The following is a 13,760-nucleotide window of genomic DNA, read 5'->3' on the forward strand; positions in this document are numbered from 1 at the left end:
CCCAGGCCGGATTAACTTTGACCTATGATTCACGGTGCTGGGAAGGAACCTGCTCAGTAAGCTAGTATCCCTGGCTGTAGACCAACAGCAGGCAGCTCTTATCCCATTATCCCACCGGTAGTTCCTTCATGGATACATGACTGGAGTTAATTTCCTCTACAGGGTCTGGAGCAGGCTACACGCTGTGGTAACAGTTAGAGGTTAGGGATCCAACTAGAACCTCTCACCTGCCAGCCCTAGTGCTATTCTACTGCCCTGGGAAAATATAATCAATTAGCCCACAGGGTTCCCCCTTCCAGGGCTACTGCCCCAGCTCCAGAGGAAGTGTGTGGAGATTTAACACCACACCTCCAAGGTATGAGAACCCATTGAGGAAACATAGATGAACTTCACCAGCTTGTCAAATAGTGCATGTTCAGGTGGACAAGCCTTCTCAGGTCATCATTATCAATACCTTACAAGGTTAAATAAAGGTAATACTAAATAAAGGTATCGTTGACTTATATACACTGTGAGGGTTTTCATAGTTGTTTACAGATGTGAGACATATCTAGCGTTAAAAAAAGACACACACAGAGATCCCCCTCCAGGCAAACCTATAAAACTAATTGATATTACCCCCCTAATTTACTCTAATTTCCCAAAGATTTAGCATCAGACCATAAGCTTTTAGAGAGATACCCGTAGCGGCTAGTGGAACACCAAAATCACATGACTACAGCATGTCTTCATGGTTGGCTGGTTGTTGTGCGTTATTGTTTTGCATCTGCATGGTTAGCTTTGATTGTCAAGTACATATTGGGTATTTGATGAGGAGAGAAGGACACTTACAGCAGCCATGGAATTCAATTGGTCGATGTAGAACTCTGGCCAGCTAGTCGCACCCTTGCTCTCTTCTCCCTCCTGAAAACAGACAGTCAAAGGGTTAGATACAACACAAACACGTTCACGCACACACACACACACACACACACACACACACACACACACACACACACACACACACCTTCCTCCACCACCACATGAACTCCTACATTTCCCTTGACCATCATATCATCATATTATCCTGACATCCAAACCATGTATTGAACAGTACAGCACAAATCCTGAGAACAGAGCAGTCATTCAAGGCCTAATAACCCCCATATAACCCAACCCACTAGTGTGTAATTGCTGCGGAACTCCTTCCAGTGACAATGGAAGTGTGTGAACTGGACTGACCTTAGTCATTTCCAGCCCAGTCTCCCTTTGAGACCACAACCATACCATATATGTACTCTCAGGCTCTCACCTGGCTCTCTGGCTCACATATACTGTATAAGGTTTCTGTGTAGCCTTAGCTCAGCTCAGAGATTCTCATAAATCCCCTATGTATTGCTGGAGAGGAATTAGGCTCAAGTGGTCCATTTTGTCTGAGGTTTTTGGCTGAGCATGAACAGTCTAGAGTGATGTCCAGTACATGCCTTCTCCCTCCTTAGTTATGGGTTCTCAACAGATGGTAGCATTTGCTTTCTATAAAGGTTGATGTTCTGAAACGATGCCATCGTACATTCACTACAATGACCAGGACAAGACATCTATTGAGACCAGCCTTCCTTCCACATGTTCTCAAACATTCTTCCACAATCATTTCAAAAGAGAAAACTCTTCCAGATGCAATTTCTTTCTTCCTGATGAGGGGATAGTAACTCAGACTCCCATCCATCCTCATCACATGAGCAATGAGATTATAAGGATGGAAACAGGCTATATTTCAGGCAGCTGAACTCAGACAGCTGAAGGCAGCTGAATTCAGTTTTCTAGATCCATTATTGTGCAGTCCCCTTGTAATTGAAGCCCCCACAGGTGTGGTTAGGTACTTGATCTGAGGCCTCTTCATTTAACTACCCAGCTGATCTATCTCTCCACAGTGTGGCTTTTCTCACAGGCTTAGTAAATGTCAACACAATATCCCATTAAAGGGGTCCATAAAGCAGACACATCCTCTGTGAAAACAAAGGAGCTGGATCTATCTCACCCTGATGAGGGGATAGTAACTCAGACTCCCATCCATCCTCATCACATGATCAATGAGATTATAAGGATGGAACCAGGCTATATTTCAGGCAGCTGGATTTATTAAATGGTTGAGTAGATCTTCATTCAAAACTAATATCCCTTAAAGGAAAGAGAGGGCCTTAAAGCAATCACTATGCTCCAATCACCAATTCCCTGATGTGTGAGGGTCCAGTTGGACACCATGAAGGTCACAGCTGTGTGGTAGCAAGGCGTACATTGATTAGCATCCATCATGAACCACAGAAAGTCCAGTGCAGGACCATAGATACAAGCCAGGGATATACTCACAGACAGAGGCCAAACAATGCTCATGAGTTGTCCAAGAGAAGGAGTGGGTCAGCTGGAATGAGGTCAGTAGTAGTGACCGCTATGCTGCTATATCTCCAGTACTTACTGGAAGACTGGTAAAGCTGGGGCTCTCTTTGTAGGTCAGTAAGACATCACAGAGAACGCTAAAGAAAAACACATTGACCACCAGTTGGGGCTGGTAGATTCAGGTAAAGTGGGGGTGAGATCTATTCCCATACGTCAGGACCATACTTCAGGACTACTGGGCATGATGACTCCTTGCTGTCCCCAGTCCACCTGGCCTTGCTGCTGTCCCAGTTTCAACTGTTCTGCCCGCGGTTATGGAACCCCTACCTGTCCCAGACCTGCTGTTTTCAACTCTTAATTATCGGCTATGAAAAGCCAACTGACATTTATTCCTGATTATTATTTGACCATGCTTGTCATTTATGAACATTTTGAACATCTTGGCCATGTTCTGTTATAATCTCCACCCGGCACAGCCAGAAGAGGACTGGCCACCCCTCATAGCCTGGTTCCTCTCTAGGTTTCTTCCTAGGTTTTGGCCTTTCTAGGGAGTTTTTCCTAGCCACTGTGCTTCTACACCTGCATTGCTTGCTGTTTGGGGTTTTAGGCTAGGTTTCTGTACAGCACTTCAAGATATTAGCTGATGTACGAAGGGCTATATAAAATAAACTTGATTGATTGATTGATTGATTGATTGATTGATAGTCTACAATCCAAACTGAATATTGCTTGATTTCACTATTGTGTCACTTCACCGATCAGCAATAGTGAAACAGAGCAGTTTGGATATCAGTCTAGGTGAGAACCGTGATGTTACTGAAACAAGATGTTGACCCCAGTAAGTTCCCTTACTAGAGTGTACGCTGGACATGAAATGTTATGTAATATGACAGGAAGTGAATAAGTGCTACCTTGGCTCGGAGAGCCCAACACCTGCTATTGGCTACTGGCAACGCCACTCAGCACACAACATGGAAAGACAGCTGCCTACTGCTCGAACAAACAGCAGCTGCACTGGCGTTTCTATGGCAGCACTGCAGTACTCTCTCGCTCTCTCTCAACGTGGTCTTACAGGGCAGGACATGCCAGACAACAGAAACCCACCAATTACAGAGCTTTTACAGACCAGGGGGGACCTCACATTCAGCCAAACCCTATCCTTTATGAAGTCAATCCCATGAAATACCTCACTGGATAAAACTTTATCGTTTAGGTTAGGTCTGTGTGTTGGAGGCATGACCTCAGTATGTATGTACTTTAATACGGCCAGTCTTCTATATTCATATATTCACTTGTGAGATTTATGAGCTACAGTCGGTCATGACAGATGAGAACGTCCTTCCAGGAAATGTATCCAATCCATTAAAAGGGAACAGCACAACTCCCCAATGCTGGGGTTAAGTTCCTGTTAGAGCGCTGCAACACCAGCGGAGGGCTTTGATGTGTTGACTAGGCTGAATTGGGGTTAGGGCACAGAGGTGGGGAATGGAGGGGGACTGGGGCTGTGTTGGCCCCATGTTTTGTCTGGCAGCAATGATAAAAGAGCTCTTTCACCGAGACTGAGAGGATACAGTAGATCTGCTCTCTCTCGCTGCCTGACCACTCACTCACCCTCTCTCTCACCATCTCTCTATCACACTGCTCTCTCTTTCCATCTTTCCATCCCCCTCTCCCTCCCTCTTCCACCCACTCTCTCTCCCCCTCTCCCTCCCTCCCCTCCCCTTTCTCTCTTCCCCTCCCTCCCTCCCCCCACTTTCTCCCTCCCTCTCCCTCTCTCTTCTCCCACTCTCTCGCAGTCCAGCTGCAAAACCAGCTCATTTGTTTAAATCACAATGAAAATATTTTCCAAACACTAGCAGAGCTCAGCAGACATTCCCTCTAGATCCTGTAGCTAATGCACACAGAGAGAGATGTGCACACACACACACACACACACACACACACACACACACACACACACACACACACACACACACACACACACACACACACACACACACACACACACACACACACACACACACACACACACACACACACACACACACACACACACTCTCTCTCTATCTCAAGCAAACACAGTACAGACAGAAACAAAACAACACATGGAGGTTACATGCATACTAACTACTAGTCAAGTGGCCTTAAACTTACCTTCTTCTTGCTGCAGTACATCTGCCATTTCTTTTCAGCTGGCAGGGCGAACATGACTTCCCTGTGTTTCCCTGACAGGTCCAGCTCCTCCTGCAGACAGAGAGAGAGGAATAGAGTACTGTGTTAGTGGGATATTAGGCACCTCCATGTCTAACACACTTTCATGAACTTGTGGAAAGAGGGACTATCTAATCTTCCCTGTACCATGAAAAACTCGTATTATGCTAATTTTAAGCTGATCCAGTGTTCCTGAGTGATCCTGGCTTTGTGATTTCTCACAAGGTTTTGTTTTCGCTTTCTGACTTCAAACTGGTTTTGTGAGTAAGACAGGAAGCGGATTGATCAAGCTAAAGGTATGAGAAGATGTGCTGATAATACAAAGATACATTAAGAACACAAATGCTCCATGTGGGTGTGTCTGCTGTTCCCTGCATCTAAACCAGTCTGCAGTGTGATTGATCCCATATCTGCTCTCTGTAGGTCTGTTCCCAATCATGACCACTTACATCCAAACATGCATTGTCCCTGCAATATCAGATTAATATTGACATCCCATAGAATTCCATTGGACAGATTCCGGACAGAACGGCTGCCAAGTGGGATATCAATTCTTAGATTAAGAGTGACCCGATAACACCCTATTTCAATGACAACAACCATAATGCATCAGCATTCCTGGCTGGACTGGATCATTCTCAAACGATATGTTTGGGTGCAAGTTATTATGCACAGCCAGGTCAAGTATCTATCTCCATAACAGCACTGTGATGACTGGAGGAGGAGGAAAAAAAATACATGCAAAACTGTTTTGACCAACAGACATCATGAAATGTGGCTAACATAAAACCCATCTAAACAGAGTAGCTCTAGCAGAGCAGATAGTCCAGTGTGAACAACAGGCATACCAGAGAGAAAACGTCACTGCCAGATGCCACATCTCTTCTCCAGGTCTGCCAAGCTACAGGCCTGATCTTATCCAGACAAGCCCTATGGAACCCCAAGTCAGAGACACAACTGGCTGGTGCATCACCGGACGGAGGGACGGAGGGACAAAATGGAGGACTGAAATAATAGAGATAACTACAGCGTTTCCTCCATCGTTTAGCTGCCAACCTTTGAAGTTATTTATATTACCTTGAAGAGAAGAACAAACACAGGTCTCACTATGCATCCTGTATTCCTCTTCTTCTTTCGAAGATGGTTGGCAACAACTCCTCCGTTTCGTGCCCACTGAACATGGCCCAAGCCATATTTCCCTTGTCCTGAGGCATTGAGCCAGGCTGTTTACCGGACTAGGGTTTAGGCTGACACTGTTTGACATATCTGTTTTGGCCCATTGTGAGAGGTCCCGTCAGGATACAATGGCTGCAGATGGGTTGTCTGCATGGGGCCTGTTTGGCCAGTGCCAGGGACGAGTGACTCGGCAGAGCGCGTGCAGCCCTGCGAGGCGAGGAGCCCAACCGTACCACTGGCTGCTCTGCTGGCTGCTGCTGGGAGGGGACAGGCACTGTCACGCGCTAGTGGCCCCTGCCTGCACAGACGCTCACTGGCCCCCTGCTCAATGGAGTCTGCAGAGCTAAATGAAGATGAGCTGTATGGTCTCACTCACTGCAGTTAACCCTTTAATGGATCATTAGTGAGAGGAACCAGAAGATCACAGAGAGGTTTGGTCACAGAGAGGTTGGGATTATGAGGATGAGGACTAGGAACAAGCCATTCTCTATCTTCATAGAGGCATGAGCACTGGCCCTTAGTTAACACTGTGATGACCATACAAACTGGAAACCATGGGCCTCTGAGCTTTCTGAACGTTCCTTTATCTGAAATACTGTATGGTTGCTGTGCAGAGGGCAGTCTACATGTGTTTTAGTGTACTCAAGCTATTAGTAAAGCACCTTTATATTACAGTCAAGAAACATTGACTTTGCTGGAAACAAGCAAACATAGAGTATATCAGAGGACATACAGTATATAAAAAACGAGCCCCTCCCTTAGTGAGTATTTATGAGTCAATAACACAGCCAGGCCCTGGAAACAGAGTTGAAGAAAAGCAAGTGCAGACCTGGCCGCTTCGCCTTCCAACATGGCAGCCGTCCATGTATCCCTCACATGTGATTAAGCTAGTTAAATACTTCACAGTCCTGAAAGCTTCTGATTCGATTGTAATCATGTAATAAATTAAAGCCAAACGAAAACATTTATGTCCAACGCAATCATTTTGTTTAAAAGTCATCGTGGACAACAGTTCTTTTTATGGCAAGATGCCTTTACTAGTCATCTATTTATAGTGTCGAGCTGAACCAAGTACCAACCAGCAGCTCTGTATGGGGGAGAGAGGCAGAGTAGAGAGAGACAGAGAGACAGACAACAGAAAAACAGACACAGAGAGAGAGAGAGAGAGAGAGACAGAGAGCAAGAGTAAGCATGTCAGCATGGCAGTGGGCCAAGCCCAGCCCTGGAACAGTACGTACCACAAGCTCAGAGAACATGACATCCAGCTCCTCCTCAGGCGGCATGGGCAGGGAAGGCGCCATGGTCTGTAGGGTGAAGTTACTGTCATGGCGGAGGCGGTAGGTGATCTCCGGGTGATCACTCCCTTTAAAACAGCAGAATATATCAGAAAAGCCCCGCCCTGGACGCTTGCGAGGGGCCATGGCTTGGCAGTGGCGGGGTCTGGGCACTTTCTAGGGAAAGTTACCGTCTCTCACAACGGCTCCCTATAGAAGGAGACAAGGGGAAACTGTTAGTGGAATACATGGTCGGAGTGGTTTCACCAGGTATTTGTCACCCCAAGGGCGTGATGTACGTCACTTCTAACAATGAGGGTGTGGTCTATATCACCCTCCAAAGTTGTGGTAATGTCATTCCCAGGGCGTGGTGTATGTCACTCAAATGTGGGTGGCTGAGTTCCAAAACACAGGCCTAAATGTACAGCTACACAACCAGAGTCCCATGTCAACGGGAGAGAGACATCACTGGACTATCGGCTTCTCTATAGAGAAAACACAGTGCTACACTACAAATAATATGCCAGAGTCTGATTGATTCAAATAACTAGATAAAAGCAAAGTGGTTTGATGTTTAGTAACAAGTCAACCCTTCATCATCATGTGCTTCACATTGCAGGGCTCCTGTCTCCTTTCTCCCCCACTGTAGACTAGAAGGTGAAAGATTCTCTGATACTGAGATACACACACCATGTGTGACCATGTAGAGGTGTCTGTACCCCCATCCAGTATAGCATCACCATATTTGGTCATGTGGATGTGCACAGTTGACCAGGTTCCAGGGGCAGTAGCATAAACCACCCAACACATAAACCGAGAGAGAGACAGACAGAGAAAGAAAGAGAGACAGACAGAGAGAGAGAGACAGACAGAGAGAGAGACAGACAGAGAGAGAGAGACAGAGAGAGAGAGACAGACAGAGAAAGAAAGAGAGACAGACAGAGAGAGAGAGAGAGACAGAGAGAGAGAGACAGACAGAGAGAGAGAGACAGAGAGAGAGAGAGAGACAGACAGAGAAAGAAAGAGAGACAGACAGAGAGAGAGAGACAGACAGAGAGAGAGACAGACAGAGAGAGAGAGACAGACAGAGAGAGACAGACAGAGAGAGACAGACAGACAGAGAGAGAGCGACAGAGAGAGATAGACAGAGAGAGAGAGAGAGACAGACAGAGAGAGAGCGACAGACAGAGAGAGAGAGCGACAGACAGACAGCGACAGACAGAGAGAGAGAGACAGACAGAGAGAGAGACAGATAGAGAGAGAGACAGACAGAGAGAGAGACAGACAGACAGACACAGACAGAGAGCGAGAGACAGACAGAGACAGACAGAGAGAGAGAGACAGACAGAGAGAGAGCGACATACAAAGAGAGAGAGACAGACAGAGAGAGAGAGACAGACAGAGAAAAAGAGAGAGACAGACAGAGAGAGAGACAGACAGAGAGAGAGACAGACAGAGAGAGACAGACAGACAGAGAGAGCGACAGACAGAGAGAGAGAGACAGACAGAGAGAGAGAGACAGACAGACAGACACAGACAGAGAGCGAGAGACAGACAGAGACAGACAGAGAGAGAGAGACAGACAGACAGAGAGAGAGCGACATACAAAGAGAGAGAGACAGACAGAGAGAGAGAGACAGACAGAGAAAAAGAGAGAGACAGACAGAGAAAGAGAGAGAGACAGACAGAGAGAGAGACAGACAGAGAGAGACAGACAGACAGAGAGAGCGACAGACAGAGAGAGTGAGACAGACAGAGAGAGAGAGACAGACAGAGAGAGACAGACAGAAAAGAACAAAATAAAGAATAAAATTGAGAAAGAAAGACCGAAAAAGAGAGAAGAAAAGAGACCCTATAGACCCTCTGGGACCCTACAGAGCAGGACCAGGATTTACAGTGTGAGCTCCAAAAGTATTGGGACAGTGACACAATTGTTGTTGTTTTGGCTCTGTAGTCCAGCACTTTGGATTTGAAACGATACAATGACTATGGGGTTAAAGTGCAGACAGTCAGATTTAATTTGGGGGTATTTTCATCCATATCGGGTGGACCGTTTAGAAATTACAGCACTTATTGTACATGGTGTCGTCGTCGTCGTCCCCCCCATTTTAGGGGACCAAATTATATTTATGCCTGTTCCTAGTCTCAGTCATCATGATTCAAGATTCATTCAGGATTATCCGTATTTTCATGGTAGCATCCACATTAATGTAGAAATGTTTAGAAACATATTCTATTCTTATTTACAAATAAAAGTGACTCCAAAATGACACAATCCATTATTTACTATTCATTTCTATTGGGCACAAAATAATCTGAAACAACCAAGACAAACAGCAAATGCATCTAACAAATCTGTAGAGTTACAAGCTTGATGTAATCATTGTGTGCTATGAATATGGGACCACATTTTACTACTTTAATACACATAAGTGAATTTATACCAATACTTAAAATCAGGGGACTATGTACAAAAAGTGCTGTAATTTCATAACTCTTCACCCGGTATGGATGAAAACACCCTCAAATTAAAGCTGACAGTCTGCACTTTAACCTCATAGTCATTGTTTCATTTCAAATCACAGTCAAAACAACAATAAATGTGTCTCCGTCCCAATACTTTTGGAGCTCACTGTACATCCAAACACAGGCACTGTGGTGATAATTGCACTGACTGGGTAGAATCACTGTCTGCTTCTCAGCTCACTGTGGTGAAGAGGTTACATAAGCAATAAGGCCCAGGTGGGTGTGGTATATGGCTAATATTAACACGGCTAAGGGCTGTTCTTTGACACGACGCAACGTGGAGTGCCTGGATACAGCCCTTAGCCGTGGTATATTGGCCATACACCACAAACCCCTGAGGTGCCTAATTGCTATTATAAACTGGTTACCTACATAATCAGTCAAAATAAATGTTTTGTCATACCCGTGGTATACGGTCTGTTATACCATGGCTGTAAGCCAATCAGCATTCAAGGCTCGAACCACTCAGTTTATAAATGGTCTTTATATGTTAATGTACAGCAGGCACTTCTGCAAAAATAAAATAAAATGCACATAATAATCCTTATGGGAGTGTTAAAGAAACGTTGTATACATTAAGATCACCATGAAACATATTGTAATTCCCCCTGCCTGAATACACACACACACACACACACAGAAACACACACAGAAACACACACACACACACACACACACACACACACACACACACACACACACACACACACACACACACACACACACAGAAACACACACACACACACACACACACACACACACAGAAACACACACACACACAGAAACACACACACACACACACACAGAAACACACACACACACACACACAGAAACACACACACACACACACACACACACACACACACACACACACACACACACACACACACACACACACACACACACACACACACAGAAACACAGCTTTCTGTGGTGCACGTAAATGTGATCTGCATTTTAAACAGGTTTAATTGAGGAGCACCTTGAGCCTTGAGAAGTGAGCACCTGCAATATCTTCTGCAAAACACACTTCCACTCAGGGGTTATTGTATTGTGCAAGGTAGTAAGCTTTACACTTAAACTACTACTTTGGTAACAGGCTTTAAACATGCTGATAGATCATAGTGACCAGTAAACTAGTGGCTTGACTATTCTATATATAAGTAGGTATAGGCTTCTATTCATCACATCCTTCATCTACTGTCCCTTCTAGTCATTCTCGTCATCCTGCATCCTACTACCTAACTGGAAAAAGACTTCCTCATACGGTAACGACACTGTCTCATAAAAGGTTAAATGTCTTCAAACAGTGTGCTGGCTGCTTCTATCCTCCTCTCTATCTCTCTGGCCCACCAGACGGTGAGTCTGAGCAGAAGCAAAGTGATTTCTATAATCCAGACTTGGCTAGTCAAAACAAATTGCAGGATGTTAGTCTTTGAAGAGGGAGCGATTCTGATGTTGTGAGAGTAAATCATGTGACTCATATCTGTGAGCTTTCATTAAGCAGGAGCCAGAGACTCAATTCCCACTGTTTCTGCTGAGAGAGAGAGGAGAGAGAAAGATAAAAGATTTTAGAAAAAAAGAGAGAATCTCAATGAAAGGAGAAAAGCTAAATAAAATATTATCACTTGTTGCTGTTGCTTAAACCGAAAAGTTACATGAATATTAAGTTAATAGTATAATATTTGAGGTTTCTGGGTTTTAGGGCTGGAAATTGCCAGGGACTGCACGATACAATATTATCACAATACTTATACAATATGTATTGTGATTCAATACTTGCTCACTATGTGTCTGCTGCAGAGGGAGAAGAGAGAGCCATAAGTAAATTAGTTTTGATCAGACACGGAAATAAAAGTGCTGAAAACATGTTGTCTCACTATTTAAAAAGTTATAGGATGACAAATACCAGAGTTTTGGTGCAGGTACAGCTGACTGCCTAGCTAACGCTACCTAGGAAAAAAATTACAATTATAATAATATACATATTATATTTTTATCAATACTTGGAGGCATAGTATCGATAGAATATCATCCCAAAATAATATTGTCAAACTAACTGAGGGGGGAATATGATGCAAATCCAATCCCGAAATCACAAGATAAATACCATTCAGGTCTCAAATCAAATACAAATACCATGGGCCCTTGTCAAAAGTAGTGCACTATATAGGGAATAGGGTCCCATTTCAGACGCAAACCAGGGTTGGCCCAAAAGCCAATCTAAGAACCGCAGGAGAGAAAAATGAAACCCAGCCATCTGTGGTAGCAGACGGTGGAGCCCCCAGTCGGGTTAGGGTCAGACAGCGGCCAGTACTTTATTTGGGGTTCATGCACAAAAATCTCTCAGTGAATAATTTACACAAACTGAGATGAGAGGGTCTTCCCTTGCTGTCAGTTTTTCTCCTGGGAGAGGTCATATACACAAGGCCACAGCGAAAGAGATCAGCTTCCCAAACACCCAAGCAAGCACTACTCTGACGTTCCACAAAGCTCTAAGCAAACAGTATAATTCAACCTCTTCAGTTACTATAAAAAGTTTTTCTTGAACTAAGGATGTGTGGGTGTGGGTGTTTAGGCAGGTCAAATCCTGAGGGTGTTTAGGCAGGTTAAATCCTGTGGGTGTTTAGGCAGGTCAAATCCTGAGGGTGTTTAGGCAGGTCAAATCCTGAGGGTGTTTAGGCAGGTTAAATCCTGTGGGTGTTTAGGCAGGTCAAATCCTGTGGGTGTTTAGGCAGGTCAAATCCTGAGGGTGTTTAGGCAGGTTAAATCCAGTGGGTGTTTAGGCAGGTTAAATCCTGTGGGTGTTTAGGCAGGCTAAATCCTGTGGGTGTTTAGGCAGGTTAAATCCTGTGGGTGTTTAGGCAGGTTAAATCCTGTGGGTGTTTAGGCAGGCTATATCCTGTGGGTGTTTAGGCAGGTTAAATCCTGTGGGTGTTTAGGCAGGTTAAATCCAGTGGGTGTTTCGGTAGGCTATATCCTGTGGGTGTTTAGGCAGGTTAAATACTGTGGGTGTTTAGGCAGGTTAAATCCAGTGGGTGTTTAGGCAGGTTAAATCCTGTGGGTGTTTAGGCAGGTTAAATCCTGTGGGTGTTTAGGCAGGTTAAATCCTGTGGGTGTTTAGACAGGTTAAATCCAGTGGGTGTTTAGGCAGGTTAAATCCAGTGGGTATTTAGGCAGGTTATATCTTGTGGGTGTTTATGTAGGTTAAATCCTGTGGTAGTGGAAGACACAGAACCCATACAATCCACAACATTGACATCTTGTATTAGAGAACAACTTTCCCATTTTGTTACAGTAGAAGGGATGTACAAATGAGAACAGACCAAACAAGAATGGAAACGTGATTGACCACTCTTTGCACCAGGCACATCCAGTTTATGTCGCATAATCAAGCAATAAGGCCCGAGGGGATGTGGTATATGGCCAGCATACCACGGCTAAACTAAAGTAAAACCTACAGGAGGGCAGCTCTCCAGAAACAGGGTTGGATTGAAAACCTACAGGACGGTTGGTCTCCAGGAACAGGCTTGGATGGAAAACCTACAGGACGGTAGGTCTCCAGGAACAGGGTTGGATGGAAAACCTACAGGACGGTAGGTCTCCAGGAACAGGGTTGGATTGAAAACCTACAGGACGGTAGGTCTCCAGGAACAGGGTTGGATGGAAAACCTACAGGACGGTAGGTCTCCAGGAACAGGGTTGGATGGAAAACCTACAGGACGGTAGGTCTCCAGGAACAGGGTTGGATGGAAAACCTACAGGACGGTAGGTCTCCAGGAACAGGGTTGGATGGAAAACCTACAGGACGGTAGGTCTCCAGGAACAGGGTTGGATGGAAACCCTACAGGACGGTAGGTCTCCAGGAACAGGGTTGGATGGAAAACCTACAGGACGGTAGGTCTCCAGGAACAGGGTTGGATGGAAAACCTACAGGACGGTAGGTCTCCAGGAACAGGGTTGGATGGAAAACCTACAGGACGGTAGGTCTCCAGGAACAGGGTTGGATGGAAAACCTACAGGACGGTAGGTCTCCAGGAACAGGGTTGGATGGAAAACCTACAGGACGGTAGGTCTCCAGGAACAGGGTTGGATGGAAAACCTACAGGACGGTAGGTCTCCAGGAACAGGGTTGGATGGAAAACCTACAGGACGGTAGGTCTCCAGGAACAGGGTTGGATTGAAAACCTACAGGAGGGT

General features: G+C 45.1%; 1 protein-coding gene across 3 annotated transcripts in view; it reads right to left on the minus strand.

Moving 5' to 3' along the window:
* The window catches only part of daam1a (dishevelled associated activator of morphogenesis 1a), a 112,183-nt gene that overhangs the window by 68,909 nt on the left and 29,514 nt on the right, over window positions 1-13,760 (minus strand). For all 3 annotated transcript variants that reach the window (XM_055865259.1, XM_055865260.1, XM_055865261.1), the window contains 3 exons: window positions 6,999-7,244; window positions 4,528-4,617; window positions 832-903 (listed from right to left, as the gene is read on the minus strand). In XM_055865259.1, coding sequence (XP_055721234.1) covers window positions 832-903; window positions 4,528-4,617; window positions 6,999-7,181 — 345 coding nt within the window. In that variant the 5' untranslated portion in view covers window positions 7,182-7,244. The remainder of the gene's footprint in view (window positions 1-831; window positions 904-4,527; window positions 4,618-6,998; window positions 7,245-13,760) is intronic.

Source organism: Salvelinus fontinalis, chromosome 16 (assembly GCF_029448725.1).
Source record: "Salvelinus fontinalis isolate EN_2023a chromosome 16, ASM2944872v1, whole genome shotgun sequence".
Taxonomy (NCBI): domain Eukaryota; kingdom Metazoa; phylum Chordata; class Actinopteri; order Salmoniformes; family Salmonidae; genus Salvelinus; species Salvelinus fontinalis.